This window comes from Athene cunicularia, assembly GCF_003259725.1.
Source record: "Athene cunicularia isolate RWA chromosome 1 unlocalized genomic scaffold, athCun1 chr1_part2, whole genome shotgun sequence".
Taxonomy (NCBI): domain Eukaryota; kingdom Metazoa; phylum Chordata; class Aves; order Strigiformes; family Strigidae; genus Athene; species Athene cunicularia.
Genome location: NW_020799092.1, coordinates 487,372 through 512,375, shown reverse-complemented (window position 1 = coordinate 512,375; position 25,004 = coordinate 487,372). Strand labels below are relative to the sequence as shown.

Here is a 25,004-nt window from a genome sequence, read left to right as displayed (position 1 = left end):
CTCTTTAGGGGTTCTTTGAAGCAGACATGATACCCTTTCCCTTCATAATCAGCTTTGCTGTTATATCCCCTGCATATCCCCCCCACCCCCCGATTCCCTGCAACATATTTGAGAGTTATATACGATTGGCCTGTTTTATTAGCCCACATCTCTTGTAGCTCAAATTTAACTCATTTAAACAGAAAACTTTTATGATTTTCTGAAAAAGGCATCAGTTTGTTATTTATATAGCTTTTTATTTATAGCTGGAGAAATGAAATTTTCTGAAGCCTTAGATTATTAGGTTGGAGCCCAAAGGAGCACTCTTGTTGATCTCAACATTGCAGTACTCAGCTAAGTTATTTTATTACTGCTATTCAGGGGAAAAAAAGTTTAAAAAAACAAACAAACAAAAAAAAAAACCACCACCCCAAACCTGTGTTTTACAAATCTGTATCAGTTTTGTGCTAGAAACTAGCTGTGGATGATAAAGGACAGCATGTGCAAATGGCTTGGGCTTTTTAAGATTAGTATTGTAAAGACCTTGAAGAATGATGGTTTGTGTCTTGTTGCTAACAGTGCTTAGAAATCAAGATGCTACTTTTTTTCTTTGGGTCCAGTCCATACATATTGACCTCAGGCTGCATGGAGGGGGCCACGAGGCTAGCATGCCATTTCCCTATCAAGGTACATCACCTCACTCTCCAGTTAATATCTGGAGTTTCCATTGCATCAAATGCAAGCTTTGTTTTTCTGCTCCTGAAAGTGTCAAAGCCAGCAGAGATTACTCTCTGTACATTAAATCAGTATTTGCTTTATACCAAACCACAGGAGCCAATTACTCCAGTTCTTAAGATACCCTAAAATCAGAAGGCAACAAAGTTTTTTTGTTTGGCCCCACTCTCTGTAATGGCATGAAGAATATCTCATCGCAGTTGTAGTAAGATACCATTTGTTACTAGCTAAAATCCTAATTCACTTGGTCACATTTGACTCTGTATTCAGTGCACTCATCTCCATTGAAGGAAGCATGATCTCTTACCCTGACCTGTTATGCAACTGCATGAGTTGGCAGCAGTACAAGCATGTAGTACAGGCATGTTGCATGTGCCTTTAGAGACACCAAGCAGGGCACGTCAATTTTTCTCAGACTTCATGGTCCAATTAGGCAGGCGTTTGTTGCTGTCCATGGTGCAGAGTTGCCATCTCAGAACAAAGCCAAGTAAGATGGGTAGCAGTGGGTTAGCACTGTATGACAAAACCTACGTTTACCAATGAATTGAGTGTGAATCTAAACACCTACATACCAAGTCCAACACAATACTTAACAGAAAATTATGAAATTAAAAGTATGTGATACTCTAAATCTTCACATTAAATAATGTTTATTTGATGGTGCCACCTAGAAGCCCTGCTTAATTTCAGGGCCCCATGCATTATTAGGGAAGTTACAGACATAGGAGTAGACATGAGCTGTGCCCTGAAGAACTTACAAGGGATGCTTTACAAACAGCCTTTCCTCTCAACAGTTTTCTAAGGTAGGTAATTATTACTGTCTCCATTTTACAGGTGGGAAAAGCAAGGTTCAGTGTTTGATTTGCCCAAAGCTTCGCAGAATTCCTGATGCCAGGCATGAACTCAGATCGCTGCTTGCTCTCGTAGCGGTTTCTCAAGAGAACGAAGTGCTGCTCAGTGTCGATGTCCTGTACTGTGTTTGGGGTGGGCGGGGGGTCCTGCAAAGCATGTGTATTAATCAGCAGAGGGGAGAGAAGCCCCACTTGGGCTTGACCAGCTTGCCTATGTCAGAGTAGGGTTTAGGTTTTAAACAAACTCACAAAACAAATAATTGTCTCGAGTAACTTTGTACATCTTTTTTGGTCTGGCCTCAATTGCTTCGATGTTTTCTTTTTTTTAATTAGTCTTATTATTCTTATTATGATTATAGTTCCTTTATCAAATTTAATTTCTTTCATTTATGAAACATGCATGAACCAACAATGTGACTCTAGGAGGTTATTGCTGAGTTGTGCTGATGTCAATTTCATACTGTGATATTTTTTCTCTATTTACCTAGAGATCAATATTTCAATATATAACGATGTGCATGTTTTCCCCCCTTCTCCCGCTGCATGCAGGGATTCGGGTTCGTAACTTTCGAGAATAGTGCTGATGCAGACAGGGCCAGGGAGAAATTACACGGCACCGTGGTAGAGGGCCGTAAAATCGAGGTGCATGTCTTCAGTAATTCAATTTCTTCTTTATATTTATTCTTTTGATTTCTTTTTATGTCTTGCCTCACTTATTTCACATTTAAATCCCAGTCTCGTGTGTGTGTGTGTTTGTGTCTGTGTCCTTCACCTCCCCGCACACTGAAATGTATAAAAATTTACACCCCTTGCAGAATATTTTTATTATTGTTTTGTGTATTTTTTTTCTTTCTTCTTTTACTGTTTTTTTCCTATGCACTCCAAATTTTTGCCCTTCTGCTGTTTTGATTTTTACTTTGCTTCAGTTTGCGAGGCTCTGATTTCCTGTTACTAGGCCTGAACAAAACTAACTGAGAGTACTGTCTGACTTCTAACTCTGTGTCCAAAAAAAGAAAGCAGGGGGCCAACCAGTATCCTCTCTTTCCTCTGAGGCCAGTTCTCCTCCACCCAAGTGTGAGATGATGCCTGTGGTGGGAGGGAGGGCAGACATGGGGCAGAAGCCCCAGGTAGGCTGTGCTGTACATGCCGCTGGTTTCTTGACGTGCCCATGGTCAAGAGTCAGCTTGGTGAAAGCTAATCCTTAAAGTTTTTAGCTTTCACTAGCAGGGGAGTGAAGAGTTAATGTTGGCTGGCCAACATGGCCGTATATCAGGCATGCCTGGTGTTTACCAGTTTGGTGTTCCACTGTGTTGAAGGCTAACTGGCATCTTCCCTCTCTCCTCCTTTCTTTAAACAAACAAAAAAATGAAAAAAAGTACAACTATTAAAACAAAAAAGCCACCACTTTTGAGTAAGATGTCTGCATATTTTGCCTTTTTTTTTTTTTTTTTTTTTTTCCCTTTTCAATGGTTTAGCGTTTAGGGCCCTTCACTTGACTCACTCTTTCCATGGTAACTATACACAATGCTGGCGATGGTACGAGTTGGCGGTAAGTGAAACAAAAGCACTAGAGAAGAAGCTTTTTTTAAAAAAAATTTCTTAAAATCACAAACAAACAAAATTAAATAAGAAAGAAAAAAATCCATCTGCCATCTCACATTAACACTACAAAATGTGATTTGACTTGTTGTCCCCACCCACCTCCTTCCCCCTTCTCCCCTTTATTTTCAATGCTGTTGAGTAATGCCGCCTGGACTTTGGATGTACATATCGTTTTGTAGCAGTCTGAGCTGTTTGATTACTGACTTCATGGTGATTTCCCCTTGCACATCTTACTCAGAGTTACTGAACTCCAGTTTGGCTGGTTTTTATTAATGCACCCATTTTCTCCTCTCTTTCCTGTCCCTTCTTTCTGCTGCTCTCTCTTTCTGAGACTGTTTGTAGCTGTTGCTGTTTGTTTTCTCTCTTTTGTTTCTCTCTCTCCCCTCTTCCCTGATTTATTTTTTTTTACTCAGTTAAATGTAGCTGTTGGTCTCTTTGCTGACTGGTGGTTTCTGATTGGTTCTGGCAATTTTTTCCTTTAAGTGCTTGTGTTGCACTTTGCTGTAGCAGCTGATTTCAGGCACTCACTCCGTTTAATGATTGTCTGTGAGACCCTATCTCTTCCCTCCTCCCCTCCCCACCCTCTGAATCAATTGTGGTTGTTGTTTTTTTTTCTTTCTTCTATCAGTGTGTGTTTAACTGCATGTTCTCAGTCTCATCATTGTTGTTTCCCATTCTTTCTTTTTAAATGTGTAATGTTTCTATTGTTTCGGGGCTGAAACGAGAGTAAAATGTAGCTCCAAACTCACCACCCTGTGTACACTCACATCCATACGTCTCAAGGACCTGAGACAGCTTTTATTTTTATATCCTTTTTCACCCTGGCCTCAATTCCCATTTGGCATAAGTTTTGATAAGTTACTAGTGTTGAATAAAGCCTTCACCCTCCTTGCAAGAACTTTGAGGCTGTCTGACACGGGGCTGCAGTAACTTGGCTTCCAAACTGGTTCATCTTTTCTTTATCAGCACCATCTCTCTGGTAACACCCCACTTGCTTGAGCAATCAAACTGCTTGGAACTATGCAGAGCTCTGTAAAGAGGGTGGAGGGCACAATAAAACCAGGAAAAGACCTAGGTCTACTGCTGTGTATTTCTGTTTTGCTCCATGAGATTTGTGATAAGGAAAAAATCATCTGGCAAAAGATTTGAAAATGATGGGGAGGAAATCAGTGAATGTAGACTGTCCAAACACTTAGTGGCATTCCAGAAGTCTCCTTAAACCTCGGGAGTTCAAATCTTAAGATGATGGACTCCAGGCTACCTTTTTCTATCCAAAAAAGTATGCCTGCCAGCGACCTGCTGGGCCCCAATCCCAACGGTGAGCTTGAGAAACAAGTCACCTTGTGCATCACCTGGTTCAGTTTCCCTGCTCTGAGAAATTACCGGTGCCTCAAACAGAACCTGGACAAAGTTTTACTGAAAATAAGCATGCACCAGGGAGTGGCAGAGCTGTGGAGAATCTGCACTTTACTCTCATTGGCCTTTTGTTTAATGCATAATTTTAAAGTGCCATGTTTAGCTGTAACTTTTATAATTAAATGGCAACTGTTAAAAGTAATTTAAAGATTGCATTCTTGTAAAATTAGTTAATTTTTTTTGCTCAGAGAAGTATAGTGTGTGTATGTGGTATCCGAGTGTTCCACCATTTTCCCTAATGTCCTATGCTTCCTTCCCTCTCCTCCCCCTCCCCTTTCTTACTTTTAGGTTAACAACGCCACTGCACGAGTGATGACCAATAAGAAGATGGTCACACCTTATGCAAATGGTAAGGGAGACTGTTTGTACTAATGATGAGCTGAAAGTTTTGAAGACAGACATAAGGAAAAAGTCATGACCTCTCCTCAGGACCAAAGAAACCCACAACCCCTAATTATTCTTCCATATAACCCTGAAGCATTTGTGGAGGAATACCATTTTACAGATGGAGAAGTGGGGACGGAGGAGTAGTGATATGTCCAACATGGCCAAGCTGGTTAAAGAAGCCAAGGACTAATGGGTGGCCTGCCACTACTGCAGGCTGATGCTGTACAATGGGATGTGCAGTACTGCTGAGTCTCATTGCCATCATGTAGATAGCTAAATACAGATGCAAATGCATAACTATAAAAGCATAACTATAAAAAGCATAGCAATACATTTTTGTCTGTATCTCAGTTTAGGTTCTAACTGTAAAAGTACAGCTGTTCCCAAGCAGCTGGCAAAACACAGGCATTATGATGCTTGTTTACTTGCTTTTTGTTACAGACTGTACCTGTGTTCAGTCATTTTCCACTGAACCTGAATAGAGAAAGACCAAGTTGCGTAATGAAGAGTCCTGTTTAATCGGGATATCTTGGTGGTTCTGTCTGTGCAGTAATTTTATTGTGTAGGCGTATATAGCATAAAAAGTTGTTCTCCCAATGGAACTGAATGCTACTTTGATAAAGATTTTGAGTCTGAGTCTTTGTCCTGAAACAGGCAAAAAAGTTTTTTGGTCTGAAAATGTTCCCAAGCGGCTTTAACAAGGCAAGAAGCTGCATATAGGTAGTTGCTGGTGTGAGAATCCATTTTGGTTGCAACATAAGACTCAGAAGTCAGAAGATACGGATTTTATTTGTGGCTCTGCTACTGACTTATGTGGCTCTCGGTAAATAAATCTTACTTTGGTTACAGATCTAGAGAAACAAGGCCAGGCAGAAAGGCTGGGATTTTGAGTCTCAGTGTTTGAAAGGAACCAGGAGATTTTGTAACAAAAGGCAACACAGGCATGTTACTTTTTCCTGAAAACAAGGGTAGAAAGTACATATGACTATTTGGTAACAAAACTTGGTTTATTTGTGGAACTCTGATAACAGGCACGAATATTTTGCTTTCGCAGCCAACAATTTAAAGCCAGCTTTGAAGCTATGCCAAGGTATTTAGTATTAGGCCAGGCTTAAGGCATACTGACAAGTGGTCATACAACTGTTACTAAACTTGAAGGTGAATCTCAGTTCTCTCATTGCCACCACTCGAGTATTTTGCCGTCAGGGTGGGCAGTGCAGCAGCAGCAGTGTGCCCAGTGTTGTGGAGGGAGTGTGCATTGCATCTCTCATTGATACTCTGCCAGCAGATGGAGGGTTGGTGTTGATGTGCTGCAGTTCACAAAGTTGTTCATGTGGTTTCTAGGCTGGTTAGAGGTGGTAAAGTGCAGAGAGTGTTTCAGGACTCCAAGGCAGAGGAAGGGTAATATATTTATTTAAATAAAAATACACGTGTAATTGCTAGCTGAACAGCTGATATCTTTTCTGAAAGGAATGCTTTGTGGTTGCCAGGCAAGATTTGTTAGATTTACACCTGTTTTTTCCCCCGGTAGAAAAGTCAGGGGGGAAGACAGATAGGTTTCTAGATCTGACTGGAATTGTGTTCTTCCTCATACTCTAGTGATGACTTCTTTAAGCACTATTCTCTTGTAGGTTTTATGCTGATGGTTTGCAGTTCTTGCCAGTTATCCAGATGATATTAAAATCGGTTCTCTGGGAAGGCTTTCACCTGAAAAGCACCATAAAGAAGACAGGAAGTACTAAAATAACAGGAGAAAATGTGAGATGAACAGACTTGCTTTTCTGCACCATAGTCGTGTAATTCAGTTAATGAGGAAATTCAGATGTTGTTTTTTAGCAGATCTCTAGTAAATAAGACAGAAGGGTGTTTTGTGAATTTAAGGCTATAAATAGACTTGCCTGGATGACAGTCTGGGCCAGTGGCTTTAGAGAGGTTTTGGATCTGCAGTGTTCCCTGTGAAGGCAGGGAGGAGCTGGCAGCAGGGTTCATGCAGGGACGGCAAGGTCGCATGGTGTTTGTGGTGAATATGCATATAAGGTAGTTGGCATTCCCTCAGCGGTGCCTCTGCCAGGCTGTGGATCAGCTGATGTTTTGTTCTCTCTGATACAGCGACCTGTACCTAGAACTTGACATTAGAAAAAGGCAGTTGGCCTCCATCTACACCAAGGGGGGTTGAGGCGAAGCAGAAATTGGAAAGAGCTGTGCATGTGAAGCTGGGACGCATGCAAGAGGCTGTTCCCCCTACCCACACTGCCCGCTCCTTCTCTTGGTGTAGATTTTGGCATTCACTGCAGTCTTTGTTGTTTCAGGTTGGAAGTTGAGTCCTGTGGTTGGAGCGGTGTACGGCCCTGAGTTATATGCAGGTAGAGCTTAAGTAGACACTTCTACTTCTGCCATTTAACTGCAGTGGTGTTTGTTTATGTTCTCAATCTGCTGTTTCTTTATAACCTTTCTACGTTTTTGTTTTTTTATTTTTTTAAATTAAATTAGCGTCCAGCTTTCAAGCAGATGTCTCGCTGGGCAATGACGCCGCAGTGCCCCTGTCAGGAAGGGGGGGTATTAACACTTACATTCCTTTAATCAGTAAGTAGCCCCTGTTGGCCCCCGTATTGTTACTGTGCTTGAGTTAATGATGACCTGTTACCCTTCTCTCCAGTCTGTATAATATATACTTGAAAGGATGGGTCTCGCTGGGAACGAGTTTGCCTTGAGCCAAAGTATACTGTGCAGTTGCTGTAACTTGTTCATCTGCAGTGTGTTTCTGTATGGGTAAATGGGTCTTTCTGAGTGATGAGGAGGCTGCAGAACAAGGGGAGGGTGTGTGTGAGGAATAGGCCATTCCCTTGCCCCTCTCTCCATTTTGAAATCAAAGAAACCACACAGACAAATCCCTAAAGTACATATTATACAAGCTGCTAAGCTGTGAGTCTTCAGGGCCCCTAGTGGCATGCACCTGGACACACAGTGGATTGGGTTTGTGCCCTGGGACTCCTTCCCTCTCGGTATCTGTTTATTACGTGTTGGCAGATGCCTCTGAGGTTTTACATCAATCATTTGATCACGAGCCAGTTTACTCCAGGGTAAAGCATAATAAAGCAGGCCCCACTATTCGTGGAGCCAGTTATTGGTCACACTTGTTAAATGAAGGTGGGCTCTCAGTAAACTGGCGCTATGGGAAATTGCTACTGCTGTTATATGGGCTATCTTGTCTTTCAGGCTATAAAATGAACATACAGAGGATTGGGTGGCAAAGAGTGGGAGGGGAAAGGAGGGAAGAGACTGATGTAAGTTGGTTGACTTTAAGGGCCTCTTGACAAATTATTTTAAAGAGCCTCTGCAGTTTTGGAAGAGCCGCCTGCTATATTGATAGTAACTCTCTGCGCTTCTCAGACTCTAACCAGACTGCATGACGGTGGGGGGATTTGTATCCTGTTTGTGGTGGGTGAGGCATGCCAAAGCATTAACCTCTTGCATGCCAAACCTCCTTGCAACCCTTCTTCCCCCAAAGGCCATGGTGTAGCAGGAAGTACATATTGGATGCTTGCTGGATTGTAAGCATGCCCCTCTGCAGGACTGATGCAAAATGTCCCACCGCTGTGGAGCTATTGTGTCACTTCATTTGAAGCAGATGGTTGTTCTCTGGGCAGAAGCTTGGATCCTTTTCACCCTCCACCTTGTCTGTCTTTACAGTTCCAGGCTTCCCCTATCCAACTGCAGCCACTACAGCAGCCGCGTTTCGGGGAGCCCATCTGAGGGGTCGAGGAAGGACAGTGTATGGGGCAGTCCGGGCGGTACCTCCCACAGCCATCCCTGCCTACCCAGGGTAAGCACTGGTCACAAGAGCAGAGTGCTCTGCACGGCCACGTCAAATAGATAATCGGTTAACCAAAAAATAACTAAAATTGTCTGGATGGTGAGAGTCAGGGTATTGCTAGTGACAGAGCATTCTGCACATGATGGCATCCAGTGGGGGCAAATCTAAATTTTTCTGTGTTAAATACTTGACTGAAACAATTTTCAGTACTTGCAACAGTGTAAAGTGCTGACAGATTCCTTCTCATAATTTCTCAATTTGTCCAAAAGGTATTCATCATCCATTGACCTAATATGTTATAGTGCTTCTGAGAAGGACACAAAGAGAGGTCTAAAATTTCTGAAAAGGTTCTGTTCTTTGCACTTCATTTGCATTTTCATATCCAGGAATGAGGAGTATTATCCATTACCTTCATGACTCACCATCTGGCAGTAGGACACAGAAGAGCCAGTTACCCACAATGGATTTGCTTTCTTTGTTGGAGACAGTTTAAAAAGGTTTAAAACAAAGATTAATCAAGTCCATTAATTTGAAGCTGGGAGTGTTTGGGATACAGGGAGAACGAAAGTACAGCATTCTTCTAACTTCTTCTGTGAACCAATGGTGAATGCGTGGCCTTAGCATTCTTTGCCCCTTGACTTTTCACTAGTAATGCAGTGAAATAGTTGCTGTTACAAAAGAGTATTCTGCTGTTTAAAAATAGAGGGAACTAGGTTTGTATGTGAGTTTTGTTTTGGAGTTTTGTTTGTTTAAGTGTGATGGAATGACAGATGAATCAGCAAATCCCTTCCAAACTGTCTTTTTTTTGTTTCTGATTTTGAGGATGCTTTATTCATGTTGCCTGTCTCTGGAATTTTACTTGCCTATATTTTCTGGGAATGTTTTCAGAAAGTATAGGGAGTAGGAACGAATCCTCCAACACAGAAGTGGACTGACCCTTTTTCCTTTAGACTAGCCCCAACAGGGAAGAAAATAAATTCTAAATCTTTTATTAAAAAGGGAGGTGGAAGCCACACACATCAGTGTAAGAAGCTGGCCTGATATATGCTGGATAAGTTTGTGATACCTTCTGTAGCAGATAAAGTTGAGAGCTACTGTGGCCCTTTCTTTTTAGAGTCCAGTCTGATATTTAAATTAGAGCTCAGAGCAGCAAGCTGCAGTGGTCATGTATGTATCTAGCTTTGCTCTGTGGCAGTGTTTGTAATTAATTCACTGAAAGACTTGAAATGAAACCTCTTGTCTGAACACATTGGCCTTCCAAACAGAGTGTTTCTTCTGGGTTTTCAGGTCCATCTCTTTTTGCCACCACTCCTAGTTCATATTCTGTATCTTCTAACCATAGCCTCTGACCTGCAACTTACCTGTATGTTGCTCTAAAAATGACCCAGTCTGGTTTTGTTAGGAAGTGCTTCACAGTGGAACACAGAAGCAAATCTGAGCTAAGTGCTGCCGTCTAGCAGAATATGAAGTAACTTGGACCAGGGAGGGGGGAATGTGTCCCTCATCTCCGGGAGTAACAGCTAGAGCATTCCTAGCAAGAGGCTGTCACTACTGGCGCACTGGGAGGGACTCTAGGCTTGTCTTTGATATAAATCCAGCCTGAGTCCCATATAAAAGGTTAATTTCCATTTGGAATATGGGCCAGGCTTCAGTGATGATAACTTCCAAATACTGTCTCATGACTGTGTTTACTGACATTACATTGAGTTTATCTGACCCTGCTGATTGATTTCACCTCTTCATGGGCAGTGTACTATCCAGTAAACAGTCAGGTTCACAGATAGCCCAGAACTGTCCCTAGTCCCAAGCACCAGGATGTAATTAACTAATTCAGGTGGTTATTGTCATCAGTTTGAATCTCTACAGGATATTTTGTAGTGGGAATCTGATTCCTTGTGGAATAATAAAAAATGTGCTGTTCAGTTTCATGTTGCAGTAACCTGTAGGACAGCCACTGCTCCATGTGGAACAGTTGACTTCCATGGAGTCACAGGCCAGCACACATTCCTGACGCCTTACCCTGCATCAGTTGCTCTCTTCCTGGCCAGTGGAAAGATGACACTGTACGGTCAAACAGCAACACATTAGTGGTCAGGATATAGTGCGTAATGTGGAGGAGGACAGTAAAGCAAGCTGCGGGTTAACTCAAACCTGGTAGAAGGAGTTGGTTTTCACAAACCTCAGTGGTGTTTAAGTTACAAAACAATGGTATCACTGCATTGGAGAGCTTAGCAGAATTTAAAAAATACAGAATGCAGAGTAATAAAAGGTCAGTGGAATTGCCATACTGGATCAGACCTGGGGGCCATTCAGGTTAGAGTAAGTTTTGACAGTGTCTAGTGCTAGATACTCCAGAGGAAGGTGCAAGAAATCATGTCATTCTTAATAGTTTTAACATTATTTCAAGAACTCAACCTAAAATGTACTTACTTACGTATGGACATGAATGTTTATCCAGGGAAGGCTATTCATACCTTAGAAAGCAATTGCTCAGACCATTGGAGAGGATGTCAGATAGTCACCTGAGCCTGACCTCAGAATACAAATGCAACCTTCAATTTATAACCAAAGTGGCATTCAGTAATAGTGAAGAGACATTATAACCTCTGATATGTAGCATGAGTAAAACCTGTACTGGAATATTGCTCTGAAAGCAGCCATGCTTTCTAAACAAGAATGCTGACAAATTACACTTCAGACCAAAAGCTATAAGAACTAAGGCTGAAAAACCTTGCCTGCTGAAAAATTCTCAAAACTAAGTAAGCTTGATCAATTTTATTTCTCAAGCTATAGCTTAGGCATTGACTTGTTCATGGCCATTAAGTACCTGTATGAAGAGCAGACTTGCCATAGTAAAGAATAATTTAGTCTAGGATTGTAAATATAGAGAGAGTTCAATGACTCGAAGCAGAAGTAGATAAAAATCAGACTAGATGTAAGGCTGTAGGGAGCTTTGTGGGTTTGGAGTGGGTTTTTGATTCCTTTTACAACACAGTCGACTGTCAGTACACCTAAATGATACGATGGGTACTTTACAAAACCAGCATATTTCTTTTTGATTCAGATGTTTTAGCTCATCTAGTGGGATTTTTGTAGATGCCACTGAGATTTGATGGGCTGCCGGGCTGCTTTATGCTTCTGGTCAGTCTACATAACCAGAATGGTCTCTGTGGTTCTCAAATGAATTCTCTCAGGTTTTGCTAGCATTAAGAATCATAAATATGTATATTCTAGCATATAAATAATCCTTCTAAATTTCAGCCCTGACAGTTGTTGTTAGTCAGGTCCTAAATGAAGGAGAGATGGAGGATGCACGTGTGCTTGGTTGTTTGGATCCAGGAATTCTTAGCCTTTCCTGTTTCTAGTGTTCCTTGCAGTTTTCTCTGGAGAGCTGATACTATCATCTCTTGATGACAGGATTCTAAGTTACAGTAATAGTGGCCTGATCCAATGTGGTAATGCTTATATTCATCCAACTGATTGTGCTCGGAGTAACTGTTAAAACTGCTAACCTGTTCATAGACCAACAGTCACTTCCTCTGTCATGCGTTTGCCTTTCCTGCAGGAGCAGGTGGAATATCACTGCCAAAACACTCCTGGTCCTAGATAGAGAACCCAGCAATGTTCACTGCCCCAGGAGCCAAATTCTTTGTTATGTGGTTGTAAAAATTTAGCTTCAACAAACATGATCTTATGGCCTGCTTCTCCCTGCTGAAGTGGCTCCCCTCTTCCTCTAACAAGGGTCTCTACATATTTGCTCCCAGTGCTCTTGGAGACCATAGTAACTTTGTCTGTTGGGAGTGGAGTGTACTTTTCCTGGGGAAGACAGCAAGACTAAATTATTCAAGCAGTAGCTAACACTGCAACAGAATTATTTTTTAATTTTATTTTTTAGTAATAGCATGCAGAATTTTGGCAAGATCTGCTGGGCTTTTTTTGTATGTGCGTGCTTTATACTAGGTGGGTGTCTCATGGTGGCAGGCTCTTGGCAACATGTCACATTCCATCTGATGAGTAAAAACTGATAATGAAAAGAAAAGTAGTGTTCCATATATTCTTTTTCCTTAATGCTACTGGTAAGTCATGCACATCAGATCCATGAACATCAGAGATGATGGGTCTAATGCATTTTAAAGCTTTGAGTGAGTTTGTGCGGAGCTATTCAGAGGACAAAGCAGGAGGAAATTCCTCAGTATGAAGCACACGCTGAACTCAAACGGGTGGGGGCATCCCCTCTCTTCCTTCCTCATCCTTCCCCAACCCCTGTCCCCAAAGCGAGCTGCGTAGTTTTACGCTAGCAAATACTCTGGTAAGAGCAGCTCTTTGGGAACCCCAGGTTCTGGTTTAACAGTTTTCCTGCTTGAAGTTCTGAGAGAAAGAAAACTATGCCCTAAAGCAGAAAATGCGCCATCCCGTGGAAATCCTTCCAGTTGCTCCTCTCTGCTACGGAATAGGTCGTTACTACCAGGGACTCCCACTTCACCTCTCAATTCTCAGACCTTGGACCAGTCACCTAACCTTTTTAGCTCATTATCTCTGCTTGTGAAAGCAATGCATTGTGGGTATTTTTGGTTTTTTCTTTTTAATTACATTTCTCTGTGTTTACTTTGATCAGAGTTGATTGACTTGTTTTCCCGAGGTGTTGCATTGGTTCTTTAAGATGCTGAATAATAATACTTTGCATGCTTGTGTGATCAGCCAAATCTTATCGCATGTCTAATGTGCAGAGTAAAAGCAGGTGATGTATGGATGTCAGAAACAGTCATGCAGCCCTGTGAAGCTCAAAATATGTAATCATACATAACTTTCTGAAATGTCCTTCTGACATAGGTGACTCCAGCCCCTGTGGGGTGCCTTCTGAGGGGCTCCTCGATTTCACAAACCCACTTCATGAAGCCAATGTTTCCATGTGTTTAGGGGGTAACTAAAATAATTCCAGGAGAATATCCAGAGTGGAGGTTCCTAAACACTTGTTTCTTTTCTTCAGGACATCAGCTCTTTTTGAGTCTACTTTTATTGTACAAGATGGTGGTTCCCCTCCCTCTCTCCTTTGCATACTGTCTCCCCCTTTGCCCACCCCTTCCTCCTTTGCATGCCATGGAAGATGACTTGGAGCCGTCTAGCGTGTGTGCGCACACACATTCTCTTGCTGATTTGCTCCTGCCAAAAGCCCAGGTTGTGGATTCATACATCACCTGCCTGTGTAAAATGCATGTGCATGCTGCCGTCCTCAATAACCGGAATGTGTTTTCTGTTCTTTTGTTTTTTGTTTTTTGTTTTTTTTTGTTTTTGTGTGGATTTTCTGCAGTGTGGTTTACCAGGACGGATTTTACGGTGCTGACCTCTATGTAAGTACACACACCAGAGCCTTCTCGTCCCCAACCCCTGACAAGCCAGCCTTTTTTTTTTTTTTTCTTTTGGTTTGTTTGGTTGGTTTGGTTTTTTAAAAATATCATTTACTTTAATTTTATTCTTCCTTGTGGATATATATATATTTATATATTTAGGAATGCAAGCATGCTTCTCTGTCACTGCGCTTGCCCCTGGGTGCAAGATCTAAGCCTTTGGGTTTCCTGATCATTGCCAGGGTCAGTTTACTGGGTGTCCTGTCCCCCACATGCATACTGATACTAATCAACCCGAGAGATGATTAGCAAATTAAAATTTCTCTCAATACTTCTCTCATTTACATAATTTGGATATAAAAATAACAGGACTGGTTTAGCCTCAGACCTTCCCTTTCCTTCTCCCCCTCTGCCCTCCCCTTTCTCTTTCCTCTTGGGGCCCTTTCAGGTTTGATTTGTGCAGCCCACACTAAACTGAGCGAGCTGTATGTTTAAAAATGCTCATGTGCCACTGGGATGTGGAGATTATCCCTTTGGGGAAGACACTGGGACTGATTAAAAATGGAGACTGAGATGCTAGAGTGAAAACTGACGTCTCATTTTGCTGGTAGAAATGATACTTAAATAGGCTAGATTCTCTTGCCTCTTTGGGGAATTGTAAAGTGCAAATATGTAGAGATGTTCGGTGAGAAGAGTCAGCAGCCTTCTCTTGTCTGGGAATTAGCTCTGATACCATGAGAGACTTTGTCCTGTCATTGTCTTTGTCGTACCCAGCCAGTCTATATTGCAAATCTCCAGGCATCTGTGTATATGTAGGTGGGTTGTGGGTGGAGGGATTCTGACTGGCCAGTGAGAAAAGTGGTTTTCTCTCTGATGGAGAACTGTTGCAGAGCAGCTATGGTCGGAATATGGCTTTCAAAGCCAAAATGTTCACGTCCACTACTGCCATCACAACTTGTGGCCTGCCTAGTTTTAGCAGAATTCTCTTTTGTGGTGTTACAGCTAATAGCTCTTTGGAGTGGAGAAGTTTCGTAGTTGAGTACTGGCACAGTTGTCGGTATGGATTTCACATCCCTGCTCTTTTGAAGGTGCTTCTTTGTGAAGAGGTCCCTGGGGTTAGACTCCAGATAATGGATGGAATTAGCTTTTAGATTTTGTTCATTTATATGGAGGGTCAAGTCTTATAAAGGTGCTTTTCCCAGCACAGTTACAGCAGTTGGAAGATGTGCTCTCTGAGCATAGAGATATTGGGTGCATTTCTTCATTCTTACATATACTATCATGTGTGCAGTCCTTTAAAAATTGATCTGCCTAGTCAAGTATTCCTTTATAAAACTGTGTCAAGGACTACAGAGTGTTCTGTGTTTTCCCGCCTCATTCCTAAAACACCAGCTTTACAGACCACTGGCTTTGCTACAGCAAGTAAGAAGCAAATGAGCATTGCTTTGTGCCTCTTCCATCAGAGTCTGGCATATAAGAGGCTGTCGTACTGAAAGGAGGACTAGCCAGGGTTTCTCCCTATTCCTTTTGAGAAAGCTCCTTCAGAGCTTCTATTGCAGGTGGGTAGGAGAGGATTATTTAACATGTTTTGAGGACTTTAGTAATAAAGAATACCCCTAACCACTTGGTGCTACAGTGAAGTAGCATCATCTAACACAAAACCAAGCCCCCAAGACAGCTTAGAACCATTAGGTAGACTTCTGAGCACGTTGCTCTTGGTGACCATGGTCTCACTGTCAGCAGGATGAGAGAAGAAGGGACTCATCCAGTAGATGATGGTGCTTTTTCCTATGTTACCACTGCCCAAAACCCTCCAATGGAGCTCAGGAAAAAGTGATCATAATCCAAACATGAAGTTGTCTTTCCAAATAATTTGCTTGGCACAGCTGGAATGATTATAACATCCCACTGTGCCCTACTGATTTGTTGTGCTTTTCCATGCCGTGCTTCCATCCTTCAGGTTGCTGTGAAAGGCTTGTCCAGATTGTGGAAAGGATGGCAGAGGGTACTTCAATTAGGACTGGGGGGAAAGTTGAATTGCAGTTCCCTTACATCTTCTGAGTCTGTAGGGCTGTGTCAAGGAAGGGTGGGAAGCTGAGCTGGCAAGGAGTGGTTAGTGGCAGGCAAGATGAAGGGGAAGCGTCCCAAGTTTGGGCTGCTTTTTCTGCATTGATCAATGCTATGCATTGGTTTCTCATTTTCCTCCTCCTCCTCTTCCTCAGTCCTTTTTTCTTTCCTGGGGCAACCATCCTGCTAGCCACTTCTTCTGTGAAGAAAGCATTCCATCTTTTGTTGGATGCATCCCACTCTGGCAAGACACCTGAATTCATAAAACAACCTGCCCCAGGACGCAGAGGGCTACATTTTGGATCATAAGAAAGGTTATCTTTCTTCTACAGTGGGGTCAATCTGGGTGGCGGGGGGGAAACCCAAACAAACCCACCTGTGCGAAGACCACTCCTGCCTGTGAAAAGCTTGCTTGCATCCACTGGAAAGAAAAGGCTGGTGAGCCCCGCTGTGGGCTGTTTGTATGATTGTTTCTTTCCACAGCTGTGTTTTTTTGAACTGCTCTTCCTGTGTTCTGTTATAGAATAGTCTTACAGGAACCAATCATTAGCGCTAAAATACCTCAGGTAGGAGTGCCAGTGTGACCTGCCAACCGATCAGATTGTGGATTGCAGTGGAAAAAACTGAATTATACTAACCATTCCAGCACCACATTAGAGATGGGAACAGAGGCTTTTTTTAGGGCAGCACAGACTCACGTGTGATCCGAGCCCCTGCTGTAGCAGGGTGGCGTGTGTCCAGATTTCACATCAAGTGGCATTTCATTTAAAAAAAAAAAAAAAAAAAAAAAAAAAAAAAGTAAATTCAATGGAAGAGTTAACAAGGTCATGCTTGTCCCATTACCATGTAGAAGCACCTGCTGCAATGGACACTGTTGTCCTGTCATCTCTTTTAATTCATTCATGCTCATTCCTGGTGCACATATGCCACCCTTCTAATACAGAAATACTGGAAACGGTTCTAGCCCTTTCTGCTTCTTAACTTCTGTTATAGTGCAGTTTGAAGGTGGAGAAGACATATTTGAGATACGACAAATAAAACATCCTAAAATTGTGCTCACTGCCTAAACCTTGCATGTGGTCAAATGTATCTGACTGGTACCATGAGTTGCACGTTTCTCCAGGGGCATGGGAACGCTCGTGTTTTAGTGGCATAAAGGCTCTTCGGAGTAAAGAGGGGCTGCAACACACTTTGTGTGCCAATCCAAGGCAGCAAGGGAAAAAGAGAAGGGGTTTTGGATTTCCTCATGTTCTCATTGGATTGATCACCTAATATGGACCTGAAGAGTGGAAGAGAAGATGGACTTATTTTGAGCTGAACTGTGTAGTCTTAAAGTGATCATTTATCTATGTTAACATGTTCAGTAATTGGAATGCTGCTTTAGTTGGGATTGCAGCTTCTTGTATATGTTGTTTTGCCATGTTTATGTTATTTTGGAGAATACATTACGATATTGAAAAAGCTATAATTTAATGGTAAAGAAAGCATTTTAAAGAAATAACTTTCTTGCTTCATTGATGAGCCAAGGACAATAACATCACAGAAGAGTCATTTTAAATTCAGTCTTTTATGAATACCTGAGCAAATACTGTTGTTTGACAGTTGAGATCTACAGGCTCAAGTGCTACACATTCACATGGGGAAAGGGGTTTAGCACAGCTGCAGCAACACTGGCGGGATATTCACAGAAAGAGAGCTTGAATTAAGATAAGCAATATTTAGGGTTGTGTTTGTCTCTCTCGTATGCTCCCCAGATAGTCCAAAAGACTGTGCCAGAAAGGACCAATCTTGGTACAGACAGTCCTTTTGGTTATTACTGCCTAGTAAAAATGCATAAGCATTTTTCTTAGTTTCCCTATTTCCTTGTTGAGGCAGTGTTTAAACTGTCCCTTTGATAGAAATGTCTCTGACTTAACATCGTCACAAGAACCTCAGCCACACTCATTTCTTTTGAGGTGAGACTAAAGATCTTAAAAACGGAACCTAGATGGGTAAACCTGTCCCTGTAGAATCACTTCACTTAAATAGATGGAGTGAGAGTTTGCATGGCTGTCCTGGGTTTCAGGGACTATGCCACTCAGTGTTGTCTTCTGTTGCAGATTGGCTGTGGCACTGGAGAAGTGTGATGCAGCTAGCCAGGGCCTTTTTTTATTACTTCTTTTATTGGGAAACACAATTGTTCATGTTTGTTGAACATGCTCTACTCTGTTATAGTTTATATTTACTAGAGTACCTGAAGTGAGTAGCATCAGAAGTCACTAGGGTTGGTAGGACCATGTAGCCGAGGTGACAGGTGAGGTCTGCATACCAGTTAAAGCTGTGTGGGAACAGGAATAGCAGGAGAAAATAACTGGTGCATTGGACAAACTGAGCAGGGCTTTAGACACATTGATAGAATTATAGGGGTGTCCTGGGTTATGGAGATTAGGAGCATCAACTGGTTAAGGCAACCTGCACAGTAAAAAAGTTTTTTTCTATACTGGTCCCAGAGCTTGGTGAAAGCATTTACGAAACAATGAATAGTAGTCGCAACTTTCCTTTTCTTTTCTTCACCCTGTTTTGGTGTATTTGGACCTGCTGGTCATGCTAAGTACATCCCTGTGTCAGAAATCCCCCAGCTGTCCACACTCATTGCTCCTATGACAGGAACGTACCATGGCCATTATAATCCCCATTTTTGGTTTTATTTGAAGTACACACAAGTAGAATTTGCAGATCACTTTGAACAGAGTGGGTCTGCCTGTGCGTGTGTACCTCTTAAATTAATAGTAACTTCAATTTTGCATCAGTGCATGGTTAAAAAGCAATACACATGTCAGCTATTTCTTAACTTCATTTCTCCAATGAATTATTTCTCCTGTTTTTTTTTTGTTTGTTGTGCAGTTGACTGAAGAAATGTTAACATCCCGCTCTAAATCTCTCAGTGGAGTCTCTGTTCCCTTCTCTGATATAACAGATGGGTTATTGCTTGTTATAATTATTAACATTGTGGTGTGGGACAGGGCTAGGGTGGGAGCCATTTTGGGGGGCGAGGGTGGGAGGCTGCCGGGAGTCATTGAGGTTGGAATGTTAACTCCAGTGGTGACTGACTGTTTCCGTAATAGCAGGTTGTTGTGGCTGCACGCTCTAGTACTTGAGGCTGTGTACTTCACTGAGCTTGTGGTAGAGCCTAGGGCGAACTGCTGTCCCAAGAGAATGCTGGGATGGATAGAACTAGCCAATATGAGTCTGAACGTGGTGACTTTGCTGGTTGTTCTAGCTCCAGATGTCAGCATGCTTAGTTTTTAATTTTGATTAATAAATGTTACGCCATTCCCCCTCCCACACCTGATTCCAACCCTTCTTTTCTTTTTTTTTTTTTTTTTTTTTTGGTTTGGTTTTGGTTTGGTTTTGGTTTGTTTTCTTTTACAAGAGACATTGGTTAAAAGAGAATTACATGATAACCCTTTTTGGTTTCAAACTGCATCTTGCTGTCATGTTTAGAGTATGTGCCAGGCACATTTGAAATGGCTTCTGATCTGAAATGTGGCTGACAGGTGTGGGACAGAGTGGGAATCTAGGTGCTGAAGCTGGCTGCCCCGCAGAGGTTAAGGGCCAAGCAAAAATGCCTTGTATGCCATGCCCAAGTGACAGACCCCATCAAGAGTTCAGGAAACTCATAAATTTAAGGGAATACCACAGTGACGTTGTTACAAAGTTTTGTCTTAATTTGGTGAGGTCAATGGAGGTTTGATTTGATTAAGGCAGCACCTCATTCCTCTCGTCTGTCATGTTTTGGAAGCAGGAGTAATGGTGGTGCAATGATAGCATGCCGAAGCCAAGCTAAACCTCCCCAAACCATCATCTGAAACACAGGAATTGAAAGTTCTAGATGGGATTAAAAGGGCTAAACTGTAACAATGTGTAACATCTGTTTCAGGCAATGTGGGGATGTTTCAGAGGTGTAGATTTATGTTGCTTTTTTTTCTGTTAACTAGATTGAAGAGACTAAGTCCCTCTCCTCTGGAGTAGGAAATGGTCTCCCAGACATGTTTTGGATAGCGTGTTAGCCTTAGTGGAGATAATGCAGGCCCCACAAAAGCACCCAAAATTAATTTGGAGTCATTACTTCTAATTTAAAAGATAACTAACCCAAAACTCTTGAGTGCTGCTGAGCAAACATACACTCATGTAGTAGATCTGATTTTGTACTTTTAGTTACATGTATGCAGAAGATTTTTAGGGAAGAAGTGGTAGAGGTATGCTGAGCTTGTGCTGGAGGTCAAGAAACATAAGTCTGCCTGCTGGTTCTTCAAACTCTGAAATGTTAATGGCGGGGCAAGGGGGTGGGAAAGCCAGAAGCCATTTGGAATTTTCTGATGTTGTTTCTGGTTCATTGTGTTCCTAGTAAATTAAAGCAATGGATAATTTATCATTGCCCTTCCCCCCCCAAGTTGAGAAAAACATGCTTGGAAGAGTACAATAAAGACAGATGTAACCTGGGCTTCAGAGCCCCCTGTGCTGCCTGCCATGCAGCCTTTGCACCTGGGCCCAAAAATGGTTGGCCTCCGTCCTTCAGTACTGCAGGGTCTGCAGAGCCACCTGTCTGAGCCAGGTCTTCCTCTGCCTCAAGAGCTCCTTGTGGGAATTCTGGAGGAGACTTACAGGTCTTCCTCTGGGTCAGGAGTCACATTTTGCCTACCCAGCTATAAGTATGTTTTTAGTAACTACTTCTCATGAGTGTAAGCGTTCTAAAGACCTTTACTACAGGTGTGTAGTGTGGGCAGTACAGACTGTTCTGGCATAATTTCCCATGACCTATTTCCTTCTTACATGGAGGGAGAACAATCTGGCTGGTATCACTGTCAGTTTGCTTGTTGCCAGCCCTGAGACCACCAGGAATTGTCTTTTCTGACATCTTTTCCTGACTGCTTTTTGGCTTCTCTAGCTATCGATACTTTATGCATCTGGACCAAATGAAATTATAGTCTTTGGGCTTTCCAGGCTTAAAAAGAGAGAGGGGTGAAGATCAAGAATTTCTCTGAATTGGTCCCCTTCTCTTAAAAAGGTCCTCTTTCTACAGAAAGTGCCCACTTCTGATGTCCTCAAGTGTGAGAGGAAGGGGACATAAAAACTACATTGCACGAAAGATTGCAGCAGTCTTTGGGTTTTAAGTTCCTCCATGATTTAATTTTCTGCAGGGATATAACCATGCTCAGGCCTACTTTTAGTTTATTCCTTCTGCTAAATGGGGTAATAGAAGAGTCTCCCTGGCCCTTCTGAGGAAGGGAATATACATGATTTATAACAGGTGATGCTTGTAATAGGCATGACATGGGAGCTGATGCAGTTTGAAACACTTCCTCTCCTTGTGATGTGTGTGACATTTTTCTTTCATTTTATTTTTTATGCTCTGCGTGGATGGACAGGTATCTGTAAAGTCAGTTCTCTTCTCTCCTGCAGGGTGGATACGCAGCCTACAGATATGCACAGCCTGCTACTGCAACAGCAGCCACGGCCGCTGCAGCCGCTGCAGCAGCTTACAGCGATGGGTATGTAAGGGGGAGGTGTCCATGGGGGCTAGCTTGCTCTGCTCAGGGATTTAAGGAGCATTGATCCATTACAGTACTTTTTGCCCTGTTTTTTTGTCTTACACTTGCACGTGCACACATGCATGCACAACCCCAACATAAAAGATGGTTTGCACGGTTTGTCTCTGCTCCCAGGCAGTATTGCCCTCCAGTGTATGCGAGTCGACACAGACCCTGGCCTCTTCCCTATCCTCTTCCCTATCCTCGTGATTCTCTGCACAAAGGATGGCAGTGTGGTTACGGCCTCAGAGTCCGAAACCTGGATTGTCTTGCTAGCTCCTTGCTCTGTATCTCTGGGCAGGTGGTTTAATTGCTGGGTGCATTTCTTTTCCCCCATCCATAAAGTAAAAATTGCTCAGCTCGTACAGTACTCTAGGATGCTTTAATGTGCAGATGTAAAGGATTGTTATCATCAGAGTGCTTGCCTTAAGATTTTTTTCATCTCCTGTGCAGTGAGGCAGGCCGTGTTTTAATCCTAGCACGTGCGATACCAGGTTTATACTCCCTTCTCATTCTGGAGGATCCCTTACTGCTTTCCATTTAGTAGCTGTTGCCGTGCCAGTAGCACTAGCACCAGCAGTCACTCTCCTCCCAAATTGCATCACGCGAGGTAAGGGATGCACCAGCTGTCATTTCAAAGGTGCTGACCTCTTTCCTACAGGTTGAGCTTATGGCTTCTGCCATATTCCTCCTTGCAGGCCATTCTCTTGCCCATCTCATAACAATGCATGGCAGCATGTCCATAGGTTCTTTTTAGAGAGGGGCTGCCTGTGTGCATGTGTGTGCATGTATGCATACATATGTTTAGAATGTATGCTGCTTCCATTGGCTGTGGTCAGACAGCTGTTTAGTGCCCCTCTGAAGTGACTGTCTTTTTTTGTTTGTTTGTTTCTATATCTTTTCTCCCTCTCTTCAGTTATGGCAGGGTGTACACAGCAGATCCTTACCATGCCCTTGCCCCTGCCGCTAGCTACGGAGTTGGCGCTGTGGTAAGTGGGATTTTCTTTCTTGTGCTGTTTCTCGTTTCCAGCATGAGGAACAGCTGTATGCTGGGTATCAGGTAATGAAACTTCAGCCAGAAAAACTTTGTTGAGGGAGGAGGTCCTTGGCTGCAGTGCTGGGTTCCAAGTTATTCATGTGTTTGTGTGTGTGTACTAGGAAAGGAGCCAGGCTGTAGACCGGTTATTATTTGGTCTTGCACATCACCTAGTACAAAGAAGATGATAAAAGAATGACCCGAAATTACAGGAGCCAGAACACATTGTTGGTGAATCAGTAGAACTGTATCAAGGTGATATATAAAGCAAAAATCAGCAATAGTTAGAGATGCAAGACACCCTTTCTTGCCCATTTCATTGACTTTGAAGGCTCATGTTGCATGTTGAGAAATCAGTTCTAGGAGACAAGGGAATAAGCTGTCCTTGTGGCATCTTGCAACAAAGCTGATCCACTTGGTTCCCGCTTCTGCTAGTGGAAGGATGTGGTGTCTTGCCTGCCAGCAGTAGTTACACAAGGACAGCAATGAGGTATGCTGGCATTGGAGGGGAGTGGAGCAGCTTGCTGAAAACACATGCTCGCCCATCTGCTAGCCAGCACAGTATCTGTGTTGTTGCAAAGTCTGGAATACAAATGTATTCAGAGAAAAAGACACCTAAATATAGATATCTGCAGTGTGACACCTCTGAGCCTCAGCTCATCATGTGAATTCTCTTAAGGATTGAGGAAGAAAACACAGGTACTTCTAGGATACCAGGTCCTGTGTCTATTTTAGACCTTTACCTTAAAGTGAGATGAAGAGCATCCTAGAAGTCCTGGTCTCTGCTATCTACAGATAGCCTAGGCAGCTGGCTCAGAGATTAGGACTCATGAGTACACTCTGTGGTACTGAACTCTCTTCAACTGACACTTGCCAAACTTCGCTTCTAGCTGGCGGGCCATGAACATGTGTGCAAGGTTTAATTCTCGCCGGGATGAGAGAGCACGTGGCTGTTGCCCCTCCCCCACCCACACCAGTTGGGCTGGAAGTTAAACACAGACCCCGGCTAAAATAACAAGAAATTTAATACAACAGAGTGATAGAACAATCTGAATAACAACAGTATCAATGGTAACAACAATAAACAGCCATAACAGTGAACAAGACAAAAGATATACAGAGAAAATACCGCTCAGTGATCAAGGAGCAAACCCGCCGCGTGTATGGCAAAAACCAACACCAGAAGCGAAAGGTTAAAAGGCTCCGCCCCTGGACCTGACGTCAGCATGGTATGAATAACCCGGCTGGAGATCCCTTCCACCTCTCTCTGCTGGGGAAAACTTTATCCTGGCTGAACCAGGACATGTCCTCCTGAGCCATGTCTCTGGTTTTGCAGGCAAGGTTCTCCTCTCTTGCTTCTTGGAGGTGCTGATGGTCGTGGGTCAGGGTGCAGACATGGCTGTTAGTCCTTCTGAGAGCATTTGGGTGCAGTCCTGAGTAGTTTTTTCACAGTTCTCCTAACAACTTCTCTCATTTAATTTCTACAGGCGAGTTTATACCGAGGTGGCTACAGCCGATTCGCCCCCTACTGAAGTGACGTGAGCCCCCTGCAAGTGAGACAGCCCCCCCAGTTCATGAGGCCTGGCTATTGCAATATTTACTAGTAGAGGAACTCTATAGCAAGACGAGGAGGAAAAACAAAAAAACAAAAGAGAAAATACTTTTTTATACCTCACTATGTTCTTTGAATATGTATTTTTTTTCCTTTAAATTTCTGCCTTTAATTCTTTTGTTCCAAAGATTGCATATTTTTTGTTGTTGTTTTTTGGTTTTGGTTTTTTTTAACTGTGGTAAAAATAATGCATTTCCATGTCTATATGTTGGTGCATAGCTTATCCTACCAATCACGGAAAAGGTGATCAGCGATAAGGAAATCTGTTAGAAACTGCTATCATGCAATTAATCAGAACACGCAGACAGGGTTACTTCCCTGGGTCTGGTGCTTGGTGCCTGTGAGACAGGAGGACATGAGGGAGAAGTCTCCACCTGCCGTGTTCCTGTTCTGCAGAAGGAAGCACTCTTTCACTGTGGCTGGGACCTAAAAGCTGGTGGGAAGTAGTCATTTACATTTGGAAATAGTGGGAAATGCAGAGACTTTCCTTGGTTTTATAACCATCTGATGCGCACAGTTTTGTGACAGTTTCAGCAGTGTAAGGAGTTTTTGATGAGGATAGTCTTCCCTGCCCCCCTCCCCCCCCCCCC

The 25,004-nt window shown here is 42.7% G+C and overlaps 1 protein-coding gene across 1 annotated transcript in view; it reads left to right on the top strand.

Annotated features, from left to right (window-relative positions):
• The window catches only part of RBFOX2 (RNA binding fox-1 homolog 2), an 89,425-nt gene extending 64,463 nt beyond the window's left edge, over positions 1-24,962 (top strand). Inside the window, exons 5-14 of the mRNA XM_026862855.1 lie at positions 2,115-2,207; positions 4,872-4,932; positions 7,280-7,333; positions 7,461-7,553; positions 8,661-8,793; positions 16,720-16,762; positions 19,080-19,156; positions 21,639-21,727; positions 22,683-22,755; positions 24,290-24,962. Coding sequence (XP_026718656.1) covers positions 2,115-2,207; positions 4,872-4,932; positions 7,280-7,333; positions 7,461-7,553; positions 8,661-8,793; positions 16,720-16,762; positions 19,080-19,156; positions 21,639-21,727; positions 22,683-22,755; positions 24,290-24,344 — 771 coding nt within the window. The 3' untranslated portion in view covers positions 24,345-24,962. The remainder of the gene's footprint in view (positions 1-2,114; positions 2,208-4,871; positions 4,933-7,279; positions 7,334-7,460; positions 7,554-8,660; positions 8,794-16,719; positions 16,763-19,079; positions 19,157-21,638; positions 21,728-22,682; positions 22,756-24,289) is intronic.
• The last annotated feature ends 42 nt before the right edge of the window (positions 24,963-25,004 follow it).